Source organism: Cajanus cajan, chromosome 6 (assembly GCF_000230855.2).
Source record: "Cajanus cajan strain Asha chromosome 6, NIPB_CcT2T_4, whole genome shotgun sequence".
In the NCBI taxonomy this organism is placed as follows: domain Eukaryota; kingdom Viridiplantae; phylum Streptophyta; class Magnoliopsida; order Fabales; family Fabaceae; genus Cajanus; species Cajanus cajan.
The window spans coordinates 24,185,719-24,205,796 of NC_138522.1; the positions used below are offsets into that span (position 1 = coordinate 24,185,719).

The 20,078-nt window shown below is 33.1% G+C and overlaps 1 protein-coding gene and 3 pseudogenes across 1 annotated transcript; 2 read left to right on the forward strand and 2 right to left on the reverse strand.

Annotated features, from left to right (window-relative positions):
• The first annotated feature begins 6,757 nt into the window (after positions 1-6,757).
• LOC145958620 (small ribosomal subunit protein uS2c pseudogene) lies at positions 6,758-7,407 on the forward strand (annotated as a pseudogene).
• A 311-nt stretch (positions 7,408-7,718) lies between these two features.
• LOC145958852 (ATP synthase subunit a, chloroplastic pseudogene) lies at positions 7,719-9,939 on the forward strand (annotated as a pseudogene).
• Positions 9,940-15,469: 5,530 nt separating this feature from the next.
• LOC145949294 (uncharacterized) lies at positions 15,470-16,877 on the reverse strand (annotated as a pseudogene).
• On the reverse strand, positions 16,782-18,339 carry LOC109814961 (pentatricopeptide repeat-containing protein At5g66520). Its single transcript, XM_020379503.2, has one exon. It carries the CDS (start codon positions 18,322-18,324, stop codon positions 16,903-16,905), a length of 1,422 nt encoding a protein of 473 aa, XP_020235092.2. The 5' UTR covers positions 18,325-18,339; the 3' UTR covers positions 16,782-16,902.
• Between the last annotated feature and the right edge of the window lie 1,739 nt (positions 18,340-20,078).

The following is a 20,078-nucleotide window of genomic DNA, read 5'->3' on the forward strand; positions in this document are numbered from 1 at the left end:
TTATTAGTGATCAAGGCACCCATTTTTGTAACAGATCTATGCAGGCTTTGCTCAAGAAGTATGGGGTAGTGCACAAAATTTCTACACCCTACCACCTCCAAACCAATGGGCAAGCTGAAATTTCAAACAGGGAGATCAAGAGAATCTTAGAGAAGATTGTCCAGCCCAATAGAAAAGATTGGAGTAACAGGTTGGATGATGCTCTTTGGGCACATAGGACTGCCTACAAAGCACCCATAGGGATGTCTCCTTATCGGGTTGTCTTTGGCAAGGCATGTCATTTACCTGTTGAGATTGAGCATCGGGCCTACTGGGCTGTGAAGACCTGCAACTTCTCCATTGATCAGGCTGGTGAGGAAAGGAGGTTGCAACTAAATGAGCTTGATGAGATCCACTTAGAAGCCTACGAGAATTCAAAATTCTACAAGGAGAAAACCAAGAAGTTCCATGACAGCTTGATAGCTAGGAAGGACTTCGTGGTTGGCCAGAAAGTTCTCTTGTACAATTCTCGACTCGGATTCATGGGTGGTAAGTTACAATCAAAGTGGATTGGACCTTTTGTTGTTACTAATGTTTATCCTTATGGTACAATTGAGATCAAAAGTGAATCCACAGTTAAGAGCTTTAAAGTCAATGGGCACCGGCTGAAGCCATTCCTCAACAATCCATCTTTTTTGAATGCAGTGGTAGAGAAGATGTCTCTGCTTGACCCTGCTTCTCTCCCACCATGATTTAGGGAGTTTTCTTTCCCTCTCTCCTTCTTTACTTTTATTGCACATGTCCAATTCTGTTGATTGTTCTGATTGCTCTGATCTTCTATTTGTGCCACATTGGGACAATGTGTGATTTAAGTGTGGGGGGAACTGTTTTGGTTATATTCTTTTAGGGTTTAATTGTTATTTTGGGTCTAGGTTTTATGTTTAGTTGTTATGTACATTTTTGCATGTTTCTCTTTGATTTTTGGGTTTTGATAGTTTGTAGGCACTTGCTTCACTCGTGGATAGGAGTTTCTTGATATTATATGGTTTGAAATCCCTGTTTTTCTCTGCTTGGAAAGATGATTTTGAGGTTTGAGAGGTTGTTTTAATTGTGACAGATATACCCTGTGTGAGGATTTGAGCCACTCTCTGTTCTTTCTTGTGTGTTATGCCTCTTGATTGCTTGCACAGTTGCCTTGTCTTGACTCTGTTTGATACTTCTTGATTCACATGCATGTTTGGATATGATTAAGGCATTTTGATTCTCATAAGCCTCTAGCCAAATAAGCCTACCTTGAATTAACTCCTTTGATATAACCCCTACTGAGCCTATTTCCCCTTCTTTGTTTGAAGCTCATTACAAGCTTTAAGAGAAAAACCATTATTACCTTAACCTTAGGGAGTTTTGGAGCTTTGGAATTGTTTTGGGAATAAGTTTTTGAATAAGTGTGGGGGTGTGTGTATGTTTCATTGGATGATGTATATTGGCTAGTTGATTCCTTATGTTGTACAGTTTACTTCTCTGCATGTTATCTTATCTCATTTCAAATTTTCGTGTGTACTGTTCACGATGTACTGTTCATAAAAAACTCTTAAAAAAAAAACAAAAAAGAGAAGTTGTTTGAGGCCAGAGAAAGAGGATTAATTATCATAGAGGTCATGAGAGGTTTCTGGGTTTGTTTCTTGTGCGTATTCTTGACTTATTCCCCATTGCTCCTCTGGTTCCTCTGGTTTGTAGTTACTTATCCCATATATTATCCTCTACCCTGTCCTTGGACTCATTACAACCCTAAAAAGACCTTTTGATCCTTATGTGCATGTTTATTCGGTGTTGATTTTAGAGGCTTGTCAAGTCTATCTGTTGCTTGTTTTTCATGAGTGCTTTAAGAGTCTACAGTTGCCTAGACACTTGAGAGATACAGTGATACAGTGCATCTTGTGAGGTTCTGTTGCTTTTGATTCACCTCTTGAGCTGATTGATTTTCTTGCCATGTTTAGAAATGCTTGGATGATTTCCATGAGTATCTGGTTTCTCTGACTCTTTGTGTGTTGGATGTTGTCTACTCCTTTTCTTTTCCCAGGATTCATTGAGGATTGTGTAAATCTGTTTGTTTTCCTGTGTGTATTCTTGTTTCTGTTTCTTCATGTTGTGTCACTCTCTTTGCTGTCTTTGGAATTGTTCCTTGCTCTGCTTTTTGATTTTGCCCAGGAGTGCAAAAGGCTAAGTGTGGGGGAATTTGATGAGTCATTATTTTCCCTTATTTTTTTACCTTTCTGTACTTATTTTAATCTCTGATTTGTGCTTAATTGTTGATATTATGCACTGTTTTCTATTTGGGCTTTAATTGGACCGATAATTCATATTTTAACTAATTTGAATTTTATGAATCTAATTATTCTAAATTTTATTTTCAAGGCAGTTTAATAATTATTTGGGCTTGGAATTATTTTTTGGACTTCAAGTGGAGCTACCACGTCATCTGCCATGTCACCGCTGCACCATTTTCCACCTCAGCATTTAATTTCAATTTGTATTCTATTTTATTGTATTTTTCGGGTCAAACCTGACTTGGGGCCCATTTTTTACTCTTCTAGGTTTTATTTAGGATTTTAGGGCAGCCACTAGGGAGGAGTCTGATGTGACTACGTAGCTAGCTGCCTCTTTTTTTTTTTGTTTTTACGTTTTTCTCTTTAGAGCTACAGTTTACGTTTTGGCTTCTCTTCCTTCCCTTTGTTTTACGTTTTGCTTCCTTTTGAACTTCTGCTCTCCATTTTTCTTCACGTTTTGCTTCTTCTCCAGCCACGTTTTTGTTTTCTTTCTCTTCTCTGGTTGTAGAAACTGAACATTTACATTTGAAGAATACAGATTACTCATTTCTTGTTCTCCTTCCTTGCATTTTCGTTTCTGTTTTGGTTCTATTTTCGTTTTCATTTCTGTTGAATGGAAAGCTAAAACTCTTGGGGTTGGCTCCTTGAGCAGATTGCAATCTCTATTTAAGGTTTTATTCATATTTGTATCTGTGTTCTGCTTGGTTCTTCTGCGTTGAACCTCTGAAACGTTTTTGACACCTGTTCATGCTTAATGAATCAGGTTGCTCACAGGTTGCTTAATCTTGTGGGGAGGTTTGATGTTGTATACGTTTGCTTAATTCGTGTAGAGAAATCCTGAGTTAATCTTCGCTTAGTTGGTTCACTCGGATGGAACAAGGATTAAGTCATGAATAGAGAAATCTTTTGAGAACCAGGGATAAAAGAGTTGCAATCTGAACAGGGAACCAATCCGTTTTTTTTATTTGTTGTGCTACTTGCGTTTTATTGTGTTTTATTGTGCTATAAACAAACAAAACTGAACCAACCCCCCCCCCCCTTCGTGTTTAAGCCTTTGACAAAGAAAGACGGTCCTTGGGAGACGACCTAGGAGTCACTTCCTAGTACTACATTTAATTGCATTTATTTGACCGGATACGGCTTAAAAATTAAATTCAATGAGGATTTTTTTCATTGTACACATACATATCACAAGCATCTTGTTTTTCTATTATATAGACCTGTATGTAACTATTGAAAGTGGTGATATTACACATAATGTTACTATTCCATCAAAAAGTTTTCTAGTAGTTCAAAATAATCAATATGTAAAATTAGAACAAGTGATTGCCAAGATTTGTGCAAGAACATACAGTTTGAATTTAAAAGAAAAAGTTCAAAAACAAGTATGTTCTTGTTCTGATTTAAAAGGAGAAATGCATTGGAGTATCGATGTGTACCATGCATCTGAATTTAGATATAGTAATATCCATATTTTACCAAAAACATGTCATTTATGGATATTATCAAGAAAATCATACAGGTCCGGTTCAATCTCCTTTTCACTCCTAAAAGATCAGGATCAAATGAGCATCCATTTTCTTTCTACTAGAGAAAGAGATATTTATAACCTTTTATTACGTAATGATCAAGTAAGATATAAATTATTTTGTTTCAAGCCTTCTGATAAAAAAGAAAAAAGGATTCTAGATTATTCAATATTTAATCAAATCATATGTATAGATCATTGTAATTTTACACATCCTTCTATTTTATACGATACTACGTATTTATTAGCAAAGAGGCGGATAAATAGAGTCATTATTCCAATTTATTCAAGAACGGGACAAAGAACCAATGTTAGCTTCTGGTATCTTAATTGAAGTACCAATCAATGGTATTTTTTTGTAGAAATAGTATTCTTGTTTATTTCAACGATCCTCAATAACAAACAAAAAGCTCAAGAATTAATAAATATAGGACTATAAGAATTACTAAATATAGGACTATAGGTATAAATTCCATTTTAAATTCCTAAATACCAAATCAAAGTAGATCGCTTTTTTTTATTCCTAGGGAAGTGTATATTTTACCAGAATCTTCTTTCATAATGGTACAGAACAATAGTATCGATGAAGTAGGTACACCAATCACTTTTAATATAAGAAGTCAAGTAAGGGGATTGGTTCGAATGGAGAAGAAAAAAAAGATTGAATTAAAAATAATTTTCAGGGATATCTATTTTCCCGAAGAAATGGATAAAAGATCTATGCACAATGCCATCTTGATACCACCTCGAATGGTAAAAAAAAAATTAAAAGAATAAAAAAATGAAAAATGGGATCTATGTCTGATGAATCACAATTACAAAAAAAAAGTATTTTGTTTTAATTTGATCCGTTATTTTATATGAATTAATGACGGATGGTATCAATTTAGTAAAACTTTTTCCTTAAGATATGTTCCAAGAAAGAGATAATCTAGAACTTAAAGTTATAAATTATATTCTTTCCAGAAATGGAAAATCAATTTGGGAAATTTATGATACAAGTATTCAATTAGTTTGGACTTGTTTAGTCTTAAATTGGGATCAAGACAAAAAAATTTCTTCTTTAGAAAATGTGCATGCTTCTTTTGTTGAAGTAAGTACAATTGGTTTGGTTAGATATTTCTTAAGAATTGACTTAGTGAAATCACATATTTCATATATAAGAAAAAGGAATGATCTACCCGGTTCAAGATTTATCTCAAATAATAAGTCGGATCGGACCAACATCAATCAAATTTTTTCTATTGATTTGAAAGAAAAAAGTTCAACAGTCACTTAGCCAAAATGACGAAACTGATCGTATATTGTTGAATAGAAATGAGAAATGTCGATCTTTTATAATTTTGTCATCATTTAATTATTTTTTCAAATAAGATCATTCAATGATATAAAATATTACAATGGGATAAAAGAAGAAATTAATCAAATTCAAAGCAATCCTATAATTTCAATTCATAATTCATTAGGTCCTTTAAGAATAACCCTTCAAGTTGCAAATTTTAATTTTTACCATTTAATAACTCAATCAAATTTCGATAAATAAAACTTTGCAACTTGAAAAATTCAAGGAAACTTTTCAAGTATTAAAATATTATTTAATAGATGAAAATGATAAAATTTATAAACCTAATCTATGTAATAGCATCATTTTAAATTTATTCTATTTTGAATTGGCATTTTCTTCATCATAATTATTGTGAAAAAATGTTTCTAATAATTATTTTTGGACAATTTATTTGCAAAAATGTATGTATAGTTCAAACGAAAAATGCACTACACATAAAATCAGGTTAAATTCTGATTGTTCAAATGGATTCTGTTGGATAAGATTGGTCAACCCTTATTTGGCGACTCCATGAGCAACTGTTCATCGCCATTATGGAGAAATACTTTTTGAAGGTGATATATTAGTTACATTTATATGTGAAAAATCTAGATAAGTTGATATGACATAAAGTCTTCCAAAATTGGAACAGGTATTAAAAGTTAGTTCGATTGATTCAATATTGATGAACCTAGAGAAGAGAGTTGATACTTGGAACGAGCGTATAATAATAAATCTTGGTTTCCTTGGGAATTCTTGGTTGATGCTGAGCTAATTGTAGCACAAAGTTGTATTTCTTTGGTTAATAAAATTCACAAAGTTTATTGACCCCAAGGAGTTTACATCCAAAATAAACATATAGAAATTATTGTGTGTCAAATAACACAAAGTATTGGTTTCAGAAGATGGAATGACTAATGTTTTTTCACCTGGTGAACTAGTTAGATTGTTGCGAGCCGAACGAGTTGGGCTTTCCTTAGAAGAGGCGATTTGCTATAGAGTTCTATTATTGAAAATAACAAAAACATCGCTTAATAATCAACGTTTCATATCTGAAGCAAGTTTTCAAGAAACTGCTAGAATTTTAGCAAAAGTCGTTCTCGGAGGTCGCATAGATTAGTTGAAAGGTCTGAAATAGAAAGTTGTTTTTAGGAAGAATGATACTAGTTGGTACTAGGTTCAAAAGAATAATACATCATTCAAAGTCAATGCAATATAACAAGATTACCTTGGAAACAAAAATTGATAATTCATTCAAGCACAAAATGAAAGATATTTTGTCTCACCATAGAGAATTTATTTATTTCAAAGAATTTATGTGATAAGTTCGAATAATCTAGGATTTACTAATTCCTCAAAGAATGATTCCTAAGGATAGATTCATCTCTGGTCATATTTGTAATAAAATAAAAATAATGAAGAGAATAATCATATAAAATAGAAAAATGGCCTAATCATGTAGCAATGACCAATCTTTGCTAGAAGAAAATGTTCTTTTGACACACTTGTTTATTTTTATTTCAATATATCAAGTCTTTTTCATTCATTGCAAAATAAAAAAAAAATCGAAAGGAAAGAAAAATGTGGGGATAAATATAAATGGCAAAAAGATATTGGAATCCTAAAATGTCACCTTATATATCTACAAAACATATGGGTATTCATATTATAAATCTTATTATAATTGCTCGATTTTTATCAAAAACCTTGTGATTTAGTTTTTTATGCAAGAAGTGGGGGGAACAATTCTTAATTGTTGGTAAAAAAACCAGTTGATTCAATAGTGCGAATTGCAGTAAGAGCTCAATGTCATTATATTAATAATAAAAAAATTGGCTCGATGGTATGTTAACAAATCAATATACTACAAAAACACAACTTCAAAAGTTCAAGGACTTGAGAAGGCAACAAAAAACGAGAAGACTCAATTTTTTTTTCCAAAAGGGGATGTTGTTATATCGAAAAGATAATTACCTAATTTGGAAACATATCTTGGCGATATTAAATATGTGATGGGGTTACCAGATATTGTAATAATCGTCAATCAACAAGAAAAATATACAACTCTTCAAGAATGTACAACTTTGGAAATTCCAACAATTTGTATAATCAATACAAATTGTGATCTAGACCTAGATGATATTTCGATTCCAGTTAATGATGATGCTATAGTCTTAATTCGATTAATTCTTAACAAATTAGTATTTGCAATTTCTGAAGGCCATTATAGCTATATAAGAAATTCTTGATTAATAATAAAATAAATAAATTAATGGATTTGGTTGGAGGGATTCATAAATTTACGAAATTTGGTCACTATACTAGTAATAAATAGCATGAAATATATATATATATATGTATATATATATATATATATATATATATATATATATATATATATATATATATATATATATATATATATAAAGAACAAACAAAAATTGGAAGGGATTAGTTGTGGTATTCAAAATAAAAAATTTGACAAATCAAAAAAGGAAAAGAGATGTTTGAATAAAAAGAATTCCTCTTTAAGTTCTTATTTTTTAAAGGGCAGGACAATATGAATGTTTTATTATAATCTATCAACATATTCAAAAGATTATACCATATATTTGTTGTGGAAGTAGGTCAACATTTCTATTAGCAAATAGGGTGTTTCCAAGTACATTCCCGAGTACTTATTACTTATTGGATTGTAATTGCTTTCTTATTGGTCAAGGGCTCTTTTACCCAGTAAAATCATATAATTACCTCATGGGGAATTAGCTGCACCCACAAATAATATAACTGCTACCGTTGCCTTAGCTTTACTTACATTTGTTGCAAATTTCTATGTGGGTCTCTTAAAAAATGGATTAACTTGTTTTAGTAAATACATCCAACCAATTTCAATCCTTTTACCTATTAACATCTTAAAAGATTTCACAAAACCCTTATCACTTAGTTTTTGACTTTTTGACTTTTTGAAAATATAATAACTAGTGAATTAGTAGTTGTTGTTCTTGTTTCTTTAGTAACTTTCGTAGTTCCTTTACCTGTCATGTTCCTTGGATTATTTACAAGTGGTATTCAAACTCTAATTTCTGCAACTTTAGTTGTAGCTTATATAGGTGAATCCATGAAAGGCCACCATTGATTGGTTATTTTCTAAAAACTAGTCTTTTTCGTTTAGCTTGTCACACATCTACCATGGCTCAAGATAATCTACTTAGTAAACATCAATATATATAGATATTAGAAAAGAAATAAAAAATAAAAAATGAATAGTTATAATTATGTTTGATATGTATGTTTACGACATGTGATAAAAAAGATACTATATAAAACTAGAAGATATTCCCACCTCATTCGTATTTAATTCAATGATTAACCAAAATCGAATTCAAAAAAATTAAATTTAAATCACTCAAATTCCAATATTTCTATGCAAGAATAATGAAGTCTAACGAAATTTTTAGATTAATTGTATCCATATGGATAACTAAAAAATAAAAATAAAATAAAAAAAGGAAACAGGACTTATAAAAAAAAGATTAAAAAAAAAGAGATAGGGTAAAGGTGAGGAGGATCAAATTGGGTGTATATAATTTAATCATTATAAGATAACTCTTTCTTTGTTTTGGTTTAGGAGGTTTCAAAGAATGATTTTGAATTCAATTTCACCTAAAAAAAACAAATAATTGGTTTACTACATAGAAGAAACTCATATATATATATGTGATATTTTATATGAACTAGTTATATATGAACTAACTATATATCTGAAATAAACTAATATTTTATAACTAAAATTTCCTTGCTACTACTATAAATTTATATAGGGATTCAAAAAAAAAAAACAAATCATTTCCCTTTCATCTCTAATTTTGGATTAAATATTTAATGAATAAATAAATTCAATAATAAAAAATAAAGAATGGTTTCAGATGTAAGGTAAGATGCAAACAAAGGTTGTACAAATTCACAAAAAAAATTATGTAGGTATAGACCAAAAAAGAAATCTCGAAGTAATTCATCTAGTTAAATAACTATTATTCTTTTTGGAATTATTCTTAATTAACTTAATGGAATAAATCTTGGTAATTGAATAATTAATTCATAATTTATTGGTTGATTATATCATTAACTATTTTTTATTTTTTATTTAGGTTACAAGAAATTATCATGAATCTTATTATATTTGTTGCTTCCGTCATTGTTGTTGGGTTGGCCGTAAGGCTTGCATCTATTGGAACAACTTGATGAATTTAGTATATTTGAACGTAGTCTCGATGGTTGAGACAAATTAGTATAAAAATACCTTGTATTATTCTTTCTTATCTCTTCGTTTGCATTCCTACTTCGTTGTTTAAGAAAAAGTGGATTTTTTATTGACACTATTCAACCACCTTCTAGTGTCTATCTTTTCTCCATAGTTTGGTATCAAAGCTCAATCTTTAACAAGGTTAAGCATCTAATTGTGCTAAAGGAAATGATCCTGAAATGGGAAGCAATGAAAGATAGTACCTATATGAGGGAGCTTCTCTCACAAGGCCTCTAGCTTTTAATGGAGTAGACTACCCATATTGGAAGGACAAGATGGAAATGTTCATCAAGTTCACTTAATATCACCTTTGGAAGATCATCACAGAAGGTGATATTACAGTTATCAAGCTAGAAAATGAGTACACAGATAGCTTTGCTGAGTCACTATCAAAAGTAAACTAGATTTCTCCTAAAAATTTGAAATATAGAGAATAATCTAGGTCATTTTTCACAAAGATACAAGCACATTAAATTCGTATTTTATCATGCAATAAGGAAGGAGATTTTTAGTATTTGAAAAGTATTCAATCAACAAATAGAAAATTAGGAATCAAAAATTCAATCAAAAAAATATCGATTCAAGATTTCAATCTATACAATAAAATTTTCATAGTTCAATAAAAAAATCCAAATTCCCAATCAACCTAATTTGAAACAATCTTAATAAGAAACATAGATCTAGATCTAGATCTACAAATTTCATCAAAACATGAAACACAATCGCAACCTCACAATTTTAATAAAATTCAAGAACAGTGAATGATTGAATTAGGCGATTTAGGTTATTTAAGATCTAAATCTAAATTTAGATCTAAAATTAATCTTCAATCTCTATTCTAGATCTAAAATGAAATTCATAATCATGAAAAATGAAAGAAAAACCTAGAATAGAGAAGAAAAGAAACTGAGAATTCATTTGATAAAAAAATCGGGAACTCGAATTTTACCATAGTTCTTGAAACCTATAATCAATTAACGAATTAGCCACGCATTATAATCATGTTGCAACAATCCAATTCATGTAAGTAAGAGAGAAAATCCAAGAGAGATAGATAGAGAGAATTTTGAGAAACTTCTAGGAGAAACAACTCAATTTCTGAAAAATGAGGTACATGGTATCAAGTGTACATGTGTTACATTTATTTATATACTACACTAATGGGCTTAATTTGAGTAATTAAAGGCTCATCCCACTAAATCAACTAATTATATCACTAAACAAATCCTAACATTACAATCTAAAAAGAAAAAAGAAAATATTGTGTAGGGCTATAATTTTGCAATACATTTTTGGGTCACTTAACGTTTGAATTGGCCTTCGCTCCTAATAGAGAAATTGTAAAAAGTCTCTCTTATTTTTCCAAGGACACCAAGAACATCCAAATCCAATGTTGAGATCTCTAGATATGGCATGCACAAGAAACAATGTCAAAATAGAAAAAAAAAATAGAAAATTAACTAGAATTTACAACTAAGACCAAAATGACTCACTAGAACAAATCAAAGTTAATGTATCATAATATGATACTAATAAAAGTCAAATAAACAAAAAAATAATGCATAGAAAGATATACAAAAATTGGTCTATCATACACATAGGAATATTACAACATCTTGCAACTCAACACCAAAGCAAGATAATTTTGGCCTACTCTTTGTCCATAATACAATATAACAAATTCTATAGCTGCGAAAAATGCCAACGAATTGTGGGAAGCCATCATGGTAACACATGAAGGCACTGAAGATGTCAGATTCAGACGAATTACTATTCTTTAGAGACATTAAGAGTTATTCTCTATAAAGGAGAACAAAATCATTGATGAAATGTTTGGAAGACTTTATATAATTCTTAATGGATTAAAATCCCCTAGGGATTGAATTTTCTGATGTGGAAAATCCACAAGTGAATGGATTGTCGACAAGTAATAAAATATCATTCCACAGAGATCACATTTTGATTTGTATAATTATCGTTAATTAATCAAAATTAGAATAAAGATGAAATAATTGCAATTAATGTCAAAGATAGTGACAAGATTAGAGAAACTAATATAGTAAATAACATAATTTGATTTTGATATTAATTACAATATATTCTAGGATTAGGGCACATACAATGAGCCCTTATCTATCTAATCATCTCATTCAATATTTTACTAAAATCTTCTTGAAGGTGAATTAACCTAAGATATCATCTGTTCTCTTTCAAGATACAAAACAGTATCTAATTGAATTAATCTTTACTATCATAGTAACTATGTTTAATTAAATCCATTACGTTCTTTGTAAATCCAGTTAATCCTCGATGAATTAAATCTACTTTTGTAATTTAAAGCCTAATTTTTACGATTTTGATAATTAGGTTCACCTTTCAATTCTTTCCTAAATATCTAAAATTATGAAAAATAATTTTCAATGTTTCACATATATTAAATATTAAAAATTATATCAAGAGAAAAAAATTAAATAAACTACTAAATGATTCAATTAAATAATAAAAAAAGGCTCTCAATAGCTAAATCTAGATCCTAAAATAAAGGGGATTACTCACACATGTTCATGGTAGCTCTTCCTAAGAAAACAAAAGCATAAAAAATAAACCTAAGAGTTGAAAGAGGGAGATTCAAAATCCTCAAGTCTAGAAGGTAGAAAGTAGAGCAAAAAATATGACATCCATCAACTCATCTCCTATTTAAAGTGCTAAAACTAATCATAAGAGAGAAAGAAAAACAAAAATCAAAAATTACACAAAAGACCAAAGAAAACACAAAATTTGCACGAGCGTGCAACTGATATGCATGCTTGTGCGATTTACGGCTATATGGCATCAGAAAATAAATGGGCTCTCCAGTGAATGGCACAGGCATAAAATGTGTGGAACACCCGTGTGAGTTGTTGCCTTGTGCATGATACCTCTCTGTTTTGCTTTTGCATGGGTCCTTATGCTCCAATAATCATGTAATCCGGGAATTCTCCCTCTTTTTACTTCATATTTAAACATTTTTAACACTTGCATTCATAAAAACCACCTTGCGTAATAGGTTCAACAATTAAAGATAAACAATGCAACAAAGAGGATAAAATAATTATGTAAATAAATCAAGTAAAAATACTTCCTAAAAATCTATAAAATGCAATGCATGAAATAACCCCAAACTTAAAGATTTGCTTGTCCTTAAGCAATAGACCAAAGTTAAAGACTTTGATTACTTTTCATCTAAGAACAACATCTACTCAATGGTTTCTCAATTGATTTTAATCTATTCTAACTTTTATGACTTTTTTTTTGGATCTCCCTTGTACTAATTCTTTTTTATTAGGTCAAGTTATTCAAGTAATGGGTTAGAAATCTGATGTAGTGATTTTCTTACCCCACCTTACTATACAATTCTCTACAAAATATGCATTTACCTACCAATTCTATGGATTTTCTACTCAAATGCTTTGCATTTGTCACACAAGGTCTCAAAAGAGTGTATGTTTTAAGAGCAATGACCAAAACATTTCCTAGGAGTCTTATTTTTATGAGACCAAAAATTTTCAATAACATGTGACCTAAACCCTAGTAGTCTTAAATATATATATATATATATATATATATATATTATTTTCTCCTAAGACAAACATTTCTCCAATAACTAGGTGTAGTGAGTGTCACCAATGTTAGAAAAGATGGTTGATTCATGAGCATACGTGAAAACTATTATGGTCTTGTGTTGGTTGATGATTTCTCTATATTTACTTAGGTTGTATTCTTAGCCATAAAAAGTGATACTTTTGGTGCTTTTAAGAAGTTTATTAAAGTTGTTCAAAATGAGAAAAATACTAAGCTTGCTTCTATTTGGAGTAATTATAGAGAAGAATTCTAAAATGATTTATTCCAAACCTTTTGTGAAAAACATGACATTAACCATAATTTTTCCGCTCTAAGAACCTATCAACAAAATGAAGTTGTGGAGAGGAAAAATAGGTCTTTAAAAGAGTTGGCAAAAATAATGTTAAATGAAAATAACTTGCTAAAATAATTTTAGACTAATGCCATAAATACTGCATGCCATGTCTTGAGTAAGGCATTAATTAGGCCTATTTTGAAAAAGACTCCTTATAAACTTTATAAAGGGAGAAAGCCTAATATATTTTGCTTCAAAGTATTTGGATGTAAGAATTTTGTTTTAAACAATGGTAAAAAAAAATGGTAAATTTGATTCAAAAGTTGATAAGACAATCATTTTAAGCTATGTTTTGCATTGAAAGACTTTGAGTATTTAATAAAAGAACTCTTGTTGTTGAGGAATATGTGCATATTATGTTATGTTTGATAAAACTAATGGGAAGACTTTGCGGATACCCTTATGATGGGACGCAACCCATTTGAATGCCCCCTTGAACAAAGCACCTTAATATAACAACTTGATCCTTCCCAGGTGCTGCAAAATTAAATGTGTAATTAATACATAGGTTTACCTTAGTTGGTTTATTGTACATTGAGTTGAAAACACTCACGATTTATGTACGAGAGAGAGAGGATGTAGCCAAAGTTGAAAAGTAATGTATATGCAATCAAAGCCTCAAAACTTATCCAGTACTACTATGACAGAGTGAAGAATCCCCTATATTTTATAACTTCAACTCTTAGCGGCTCCATTGAGTCAGGTAGAACCTATCACAAGAAAATATATTCAAATATCATATTATTTATATGACAAAGCGGGCATAAGAGTAAACATATAGATTAGTTAAAATCTTACATGTCTGCATCTGTTCCCAAGGAACTCATTTATTTACCATAGCATTTTGTCCATACATCATAGGAGATATCTAGAAGCCCCATAACAACCATTTTTTTATATTTGTACTTATAGCCACTGTATTCATGCAAGAATTGCTCAAGAACCAACTCAATACGGCACCTCCTATTCTTGATAATTAATCAAACAACATTTCTAATTTTTGAAACAGGCCTCTGTTTATTGAGTTCAACAAACAGAGCACTCTATTTGGAAGCATCATGCGGACTCACGCCAACATGATCAACCGCTCGAGGTGCTACTCCTAGAACCAAAATGGCCATCAATCAAGAAACTCCGTGAAAGCCTTCTTCACACATTCCCTCACCTTCAACCACAGTCCCACAAAGAACACCACTATCGAAAACCTTCCACTCACAATCTTTCCTAGGCTCTCCAAATCCGCACCACTTCACAGCATAGTCTTGGCACCTTCCAAACTTGTCTTACTCAGAATCTAAAACCACAATTGCGCCTTCTTAGTTACCATGATGAAAAAGTCGTTCTCTTGCTTTGACCATTTGAAAGTCGTTTAATCAACTTATTCATGTTGAGTGTACCATTGAAAACAAGATTCCTTTCTTCATTCACGCCATTCCCTACTCAAATTGTTCCTAATCCCCCTAAACTTAAAGTAAAAATTAATTCAATTAATTAGAGACAATTGAAAATATAATAGTTTTAGTATTAAAATGTAAAATGATGACATGGCATAAATTCAACCGACCGGACCAAAACCCCCAAATATGATTGGGTATAGTAGAAATCCTCTATTAAATATTAATGAATAGAAATGGTGTCAATCAACTTTCAATAATTTTTCGTTTTAAACAAAGGATATTCCGGCTAAAAGTTAGAAACTAATTTACATACATATTAAAATCCATTTAAAGGATCTGATATCTTCAACAAATGTTATTTGACACACCTAGATCTTAAAATGAAATCTCTAACCACATGTGGACATAATTATCTATTAATTATAACACACCATGTCAGCCAAATAATTTCATTTTTCCCAAATATTCCACCTATATTGATTAAGCTTTGTGAGAGATAATAATAATCCCACATACACAACTAAATCTGCATCTGTACAAATGTAAATTGTATGGTTGTACGCAGTGAAAAGCAACTTAACTCATAAACTTGAGCCCACTCCTGAAAGCAATGCAAGTCTGCTACCTAGAGAAGTTCTATCACATAGCATATATCACTACACATCAATGGTGCACTGTTTTGAACCTATCAATTACAGAGACTATGTGCTATTTCATTGGATTAATGACAACTCAAGGGAATTTCAAATATAAATATTATCTATTCCCTGAACTGGGAAAGAATCCATGAAGAAAATAAGAAAGATAAAAGATCCCTTCCTCCCTGCCATGCCATGTTTCTTTTTAGGAAAAATTCTTTTTTTTCAGTCTATTTCTCAGACCTTTCAACTCTACTGAGATGAGCTTTCCTGTTGCTACCAGGGCATGAAAAAATTAGCCATCACCTTCGGCGTTGGAAAGGTTAAAACCATTGACAACAAATCAAGGGAAAATTATTGTACTACAATACCATACTACAACACCATTTACGAGCTGTGGGAACTAGGAAGATCTAATTTCTGGAGTGTCAATTTTAGAATATCTTAATAATAATAATAATAATAATATGCTACATTTTAATTAAGAATAACATAGAACAAACCCATTAAAGATCATACCCTCCATTTTCTTCATTTCCATTTCAGCTTTTCTTATCTGATGATTCTCCCATGGTTGCATCTTCACCTCTTCACGGTTGAACCTAAATAAAGTTTTATCACATGAATTTTGTCAACACTTAACAATTCACATTAAGGTCCATGAACCATCAAATATTTAAAACTCACCTGGCCTGGAATATTTTTCTAAACACGATTACAATTTACGGCCAGTGTTTAATAATGAAAATAAACTATAGTAATACTAGAAAAATTAAATTAGCAACAAAACAATCAATTTGTAACTTTCAAAAAACCTGTCACTAAAATTCAACGACCCCATGATTTATGAAGGAAAAACATTTTTATATTACTAAATTTGGCCATTAATTCATTAATTTTTAGTATATGATCATAAAATAAGCTCATTAGTTAATTAAGCACCTGGCGATATAATTAGCACATTCTGCCTCATCCCAAGGCATTGCTCGGCCTCTAGAGGACTCAAATTTCTAGATTGACCTTCAACCCTCTTGCAAGGGTGTGTTGATCCTCCTCCACACTCTCAGAAACTTGCAACCCATTTGAGTTCTTGAGTAGCAATTGGTGTCATCTCAGTCCCCGTGCTCTAAAACATATTGATTGGACTTGGATAGGGTATTCTGAAGCCTCATTGGATAACCAAATTGACTCATCACATTCAAACCTTTCACTAGTAGTAGTCATGAAACCATGGCAAGCATCATTTTCTTCCTCTTCCTTCTTGCTACTTGAGTAATAATCATTCTCCTTCTGTGGCAGAGAAAATATCAGACTCAAATCATCTGCATTTGAGTTTCTTGGCTTGCTTTTGGAGTGGCTTTTCTCTTATATGGGGCCAGAGGAAAATGCAAACTCCTCGGAAACAATCAAACAAACCCGCCTCCATAAGCCAGAGGATCGGTGGAAGGTTATCATGGTATCAGAAAACAATCATTTGCTTTGGAATAATCCTCAAGTTTCCTTCCCAGGTGGTTTAATACTCGATACACTTCTCCGGAATAAGAACTACTCCTATCATCAACAACAAACTTGTGAACAGTTTGATCAATCTCTATGAAACTCCAAGCAGAAACGGGTGGCACACCTCTCTCTTTCATCAATTTCCTCATCTCCAAAACACGCTCCCATTTTCCCACACTCGCATACACATTCGCCAGAAGAACGTACCTTCCACTATGCCCAGGCTCAAACTCCACCAAATACTCGCCAACCCTGTGTCCCAACTCAACATGACCGTGCAACAAACACCCCTTCAGCAAACACCCCCATATGGCTCCGTCCGCTTCCACTGGCATACTCTTAACAAACGCAAACGCCTCCTCGATTTCCCCACTCCGAGCCAAAACATCAACCACGCATCCATAGTGCTCAATCGACGCCACAATGCCGTATTCTTCACTCATATATCTAAACATCCTCATCGCACCACCACACAGGTCTCTGTGATTGCACGCAGTGAGAACCGCAATGAAAGTAACCGCATTGGGCCTGGGCCCAACCTTCTCCATCTCCGTAAACAGCCCAAGCGCCTCGCGGTTCCTGGCGTTAATAGCCAAGCCCAGTATCATAGCACTCCACGCAGCAACGTCTTTGGTTTTCATCTTACCGAATACCTCCTCGGCCGGTTGCACGCACCCGCATTTGGTGTAGAAATCGATCAACGCAGTTCCGAGGTGGAGTTCGTATTTCTCTACCCCGTGTTGCCGGTCCACGTAGGCATGAATCCACTTCCCTTCTCCAAACGCGCCGACGGCAGCACACGCGCTGAGAGCACTCACCAAGAGGGAGCCATTCGGCTTCACGAACGCCTTGAGGTCGCGGAAGAGCTGAATCGCCTCGCGGAAGAGGCCATTTTTGACGTAGCCAGACACCATTGCGCTAAACGACACGTCGTTGGCGTGGGGACTTTCGTCGAACACGCGGCGCGCGACGCGCGTGGCTCCGAGGCTGGAGTAGGCGCTGAGGAGGGAGGAGATGACGTGGAAGTGGGTGACGTGGCCGCGCCTGAGGATGTGGGAGTGGAGCTGGAGGAGGAAGGGGAGAGAGGGGGAGGCTTTGGGGAGGAGGGCGAAGGTGCGGGCGTTGGGGCGGACGGCGTCGTTTAGCATTTGGGGGAAGAGGGAGGCGGCGCGGTGGAGGTGGTGGCGGCGGGAGAAGGCGGTTATGATGGCGTTGTAGTCGAAGACGGTGGGGAGGGGGATGTGCGTGAAAATGGTGAGGGCGTAGCGGAGTTCGGCGTGGGCGCAGAAGGCTAGGAGTTTGCTTGCGACGAAGGCGAAGCGAGCGAGGCCGTGGGTGATGGCGTGGGCGTGGATTTGCTTCATTTCTCTCATGCTTGAGCATTGCTCCAGGAGATGAATGCATGGAGATGGAGTGTGTCTGTGTGTGTGAGGGATTGAGCTCATAGCAAAGAGCTGGCTCAGAGGGAGAGTAGCTCAGGTACCCGACAGAGACTCTGCTTTTGGGTATACAAAATTCCTACGGTAACCGATCATATTTGGGGTTTTTAATATTAAAAAAAATCTCAAATTTAACAAATTTATTTTTAATTTTTAAATTTATAATTAAATTTTTTAATCATATAATTCCAAAGAATTTGTCACTTTGTTAGAGATTTTGTCCAGTATTATTGTATAAAATTTATTTCTTATGATTAAAATTTGTTAAAAAATTTGTCAAATATCAATGTATAAAATATATTTACTAATATTTATGTTAATGAAAACATTATATTAAGTAAATTTGTGAGTTTTTTACTCAAATAATACTATATAAAAAAAAATTACCTAAATAACAATTGTGCAAATTTATTTTCCCAACTAGCACCAATTATTGTTCACGTTCGGAATGGGTCATTCTGAAATCAGAACAGGCCGTTCCGGATTAAAAAATAATACATGGAAAATAAATTAGAATGAGCCGTTCCAAAATCAAAATTAGTACATAAAAAGTGGAACCAGAACGGCTCGTTCTGCTTTTGGAACGGGTCGTTCTAACCTACAAATAATATTTTTTTTCGATTTTTATTTATTAAATACCAAAACTCAGAAACTAACATCAAATAATTAAATTTATTGAATATTAACATTATAAATATATCTAAATAAATTTATTAAAATTCAATACAACAATAAAGACCAATGGTGGCAGAAACTGATTATGTTGTTCTCTAATGTCCATTTTTGTTTTAATCCTGCTGGACTTTGGCCGACCCTTGAAAGTTCGCTTGAGTTCTGGATTTGGCCACAAAGTTGGACTAGTGTAAGTAGGCCAATAATCTTCATGTCGGAGCTCTCCAAATGAAATGTTTGACCCGCTAGAAGATTTACAGTAAGGCTAAATGAAATGTGGTATGATTGTGACAAGTTCCAGAAAAGTATACGAAGGACAGTTTGGAGAGCTCCAACATGAAGATTACATCCGAGAAAAGTTTGACTCGCTAGGAGATTTACAGTAAGGCTAAATGAAATGTGGTATGATTGCGGCAAGTTCCAGAAATGTATACGAAGGACAGTTTGGAGAGCTCCGACATGAAGATTACATCCGAGAAAAGTTTGACCCGCTGGGAGATTTATAGTAAAGCTAAATGAAATGTGGTATGATTGCGGCAAGTTCCAAAAAGGTATACGAAGGACAGTTTGGAGAGCTCCAACATGAAGAATACATCCGAGAAAAGTTTGGCCCACTAAGAGATTTACAGTAAGGCTAAATGAAATGTGGTATGATTGCGGCAAGTTCCAGAAAGGTATACGAAGGATAGTGATAGACCATGGGCCAAGGGCCTAGTCACTAGAGCTATGGCTAGAAGAATACAAGACAAGTTAGACCTCTTGAAGACTAGTGGGCTTCTCAAGCCCAAGGTACTCTTCATTTAGACTACTCTATCATGAAGAGAAGACCTAGTTCTAATTGTATATATTTTGTACATAGTACCTTTGGATAGGTCTAATTTTGCCTTTGTATTTGTGAGGCACTTTACTTGCTTTAAATTAGTGATTGTATATTGATTTTAGGGGGGTTACTTGGAGAGTTTAACTCCATTTAACCTCCCTTGTTGATACATTTTTTTTTCAGGGAAAAAGGGGTG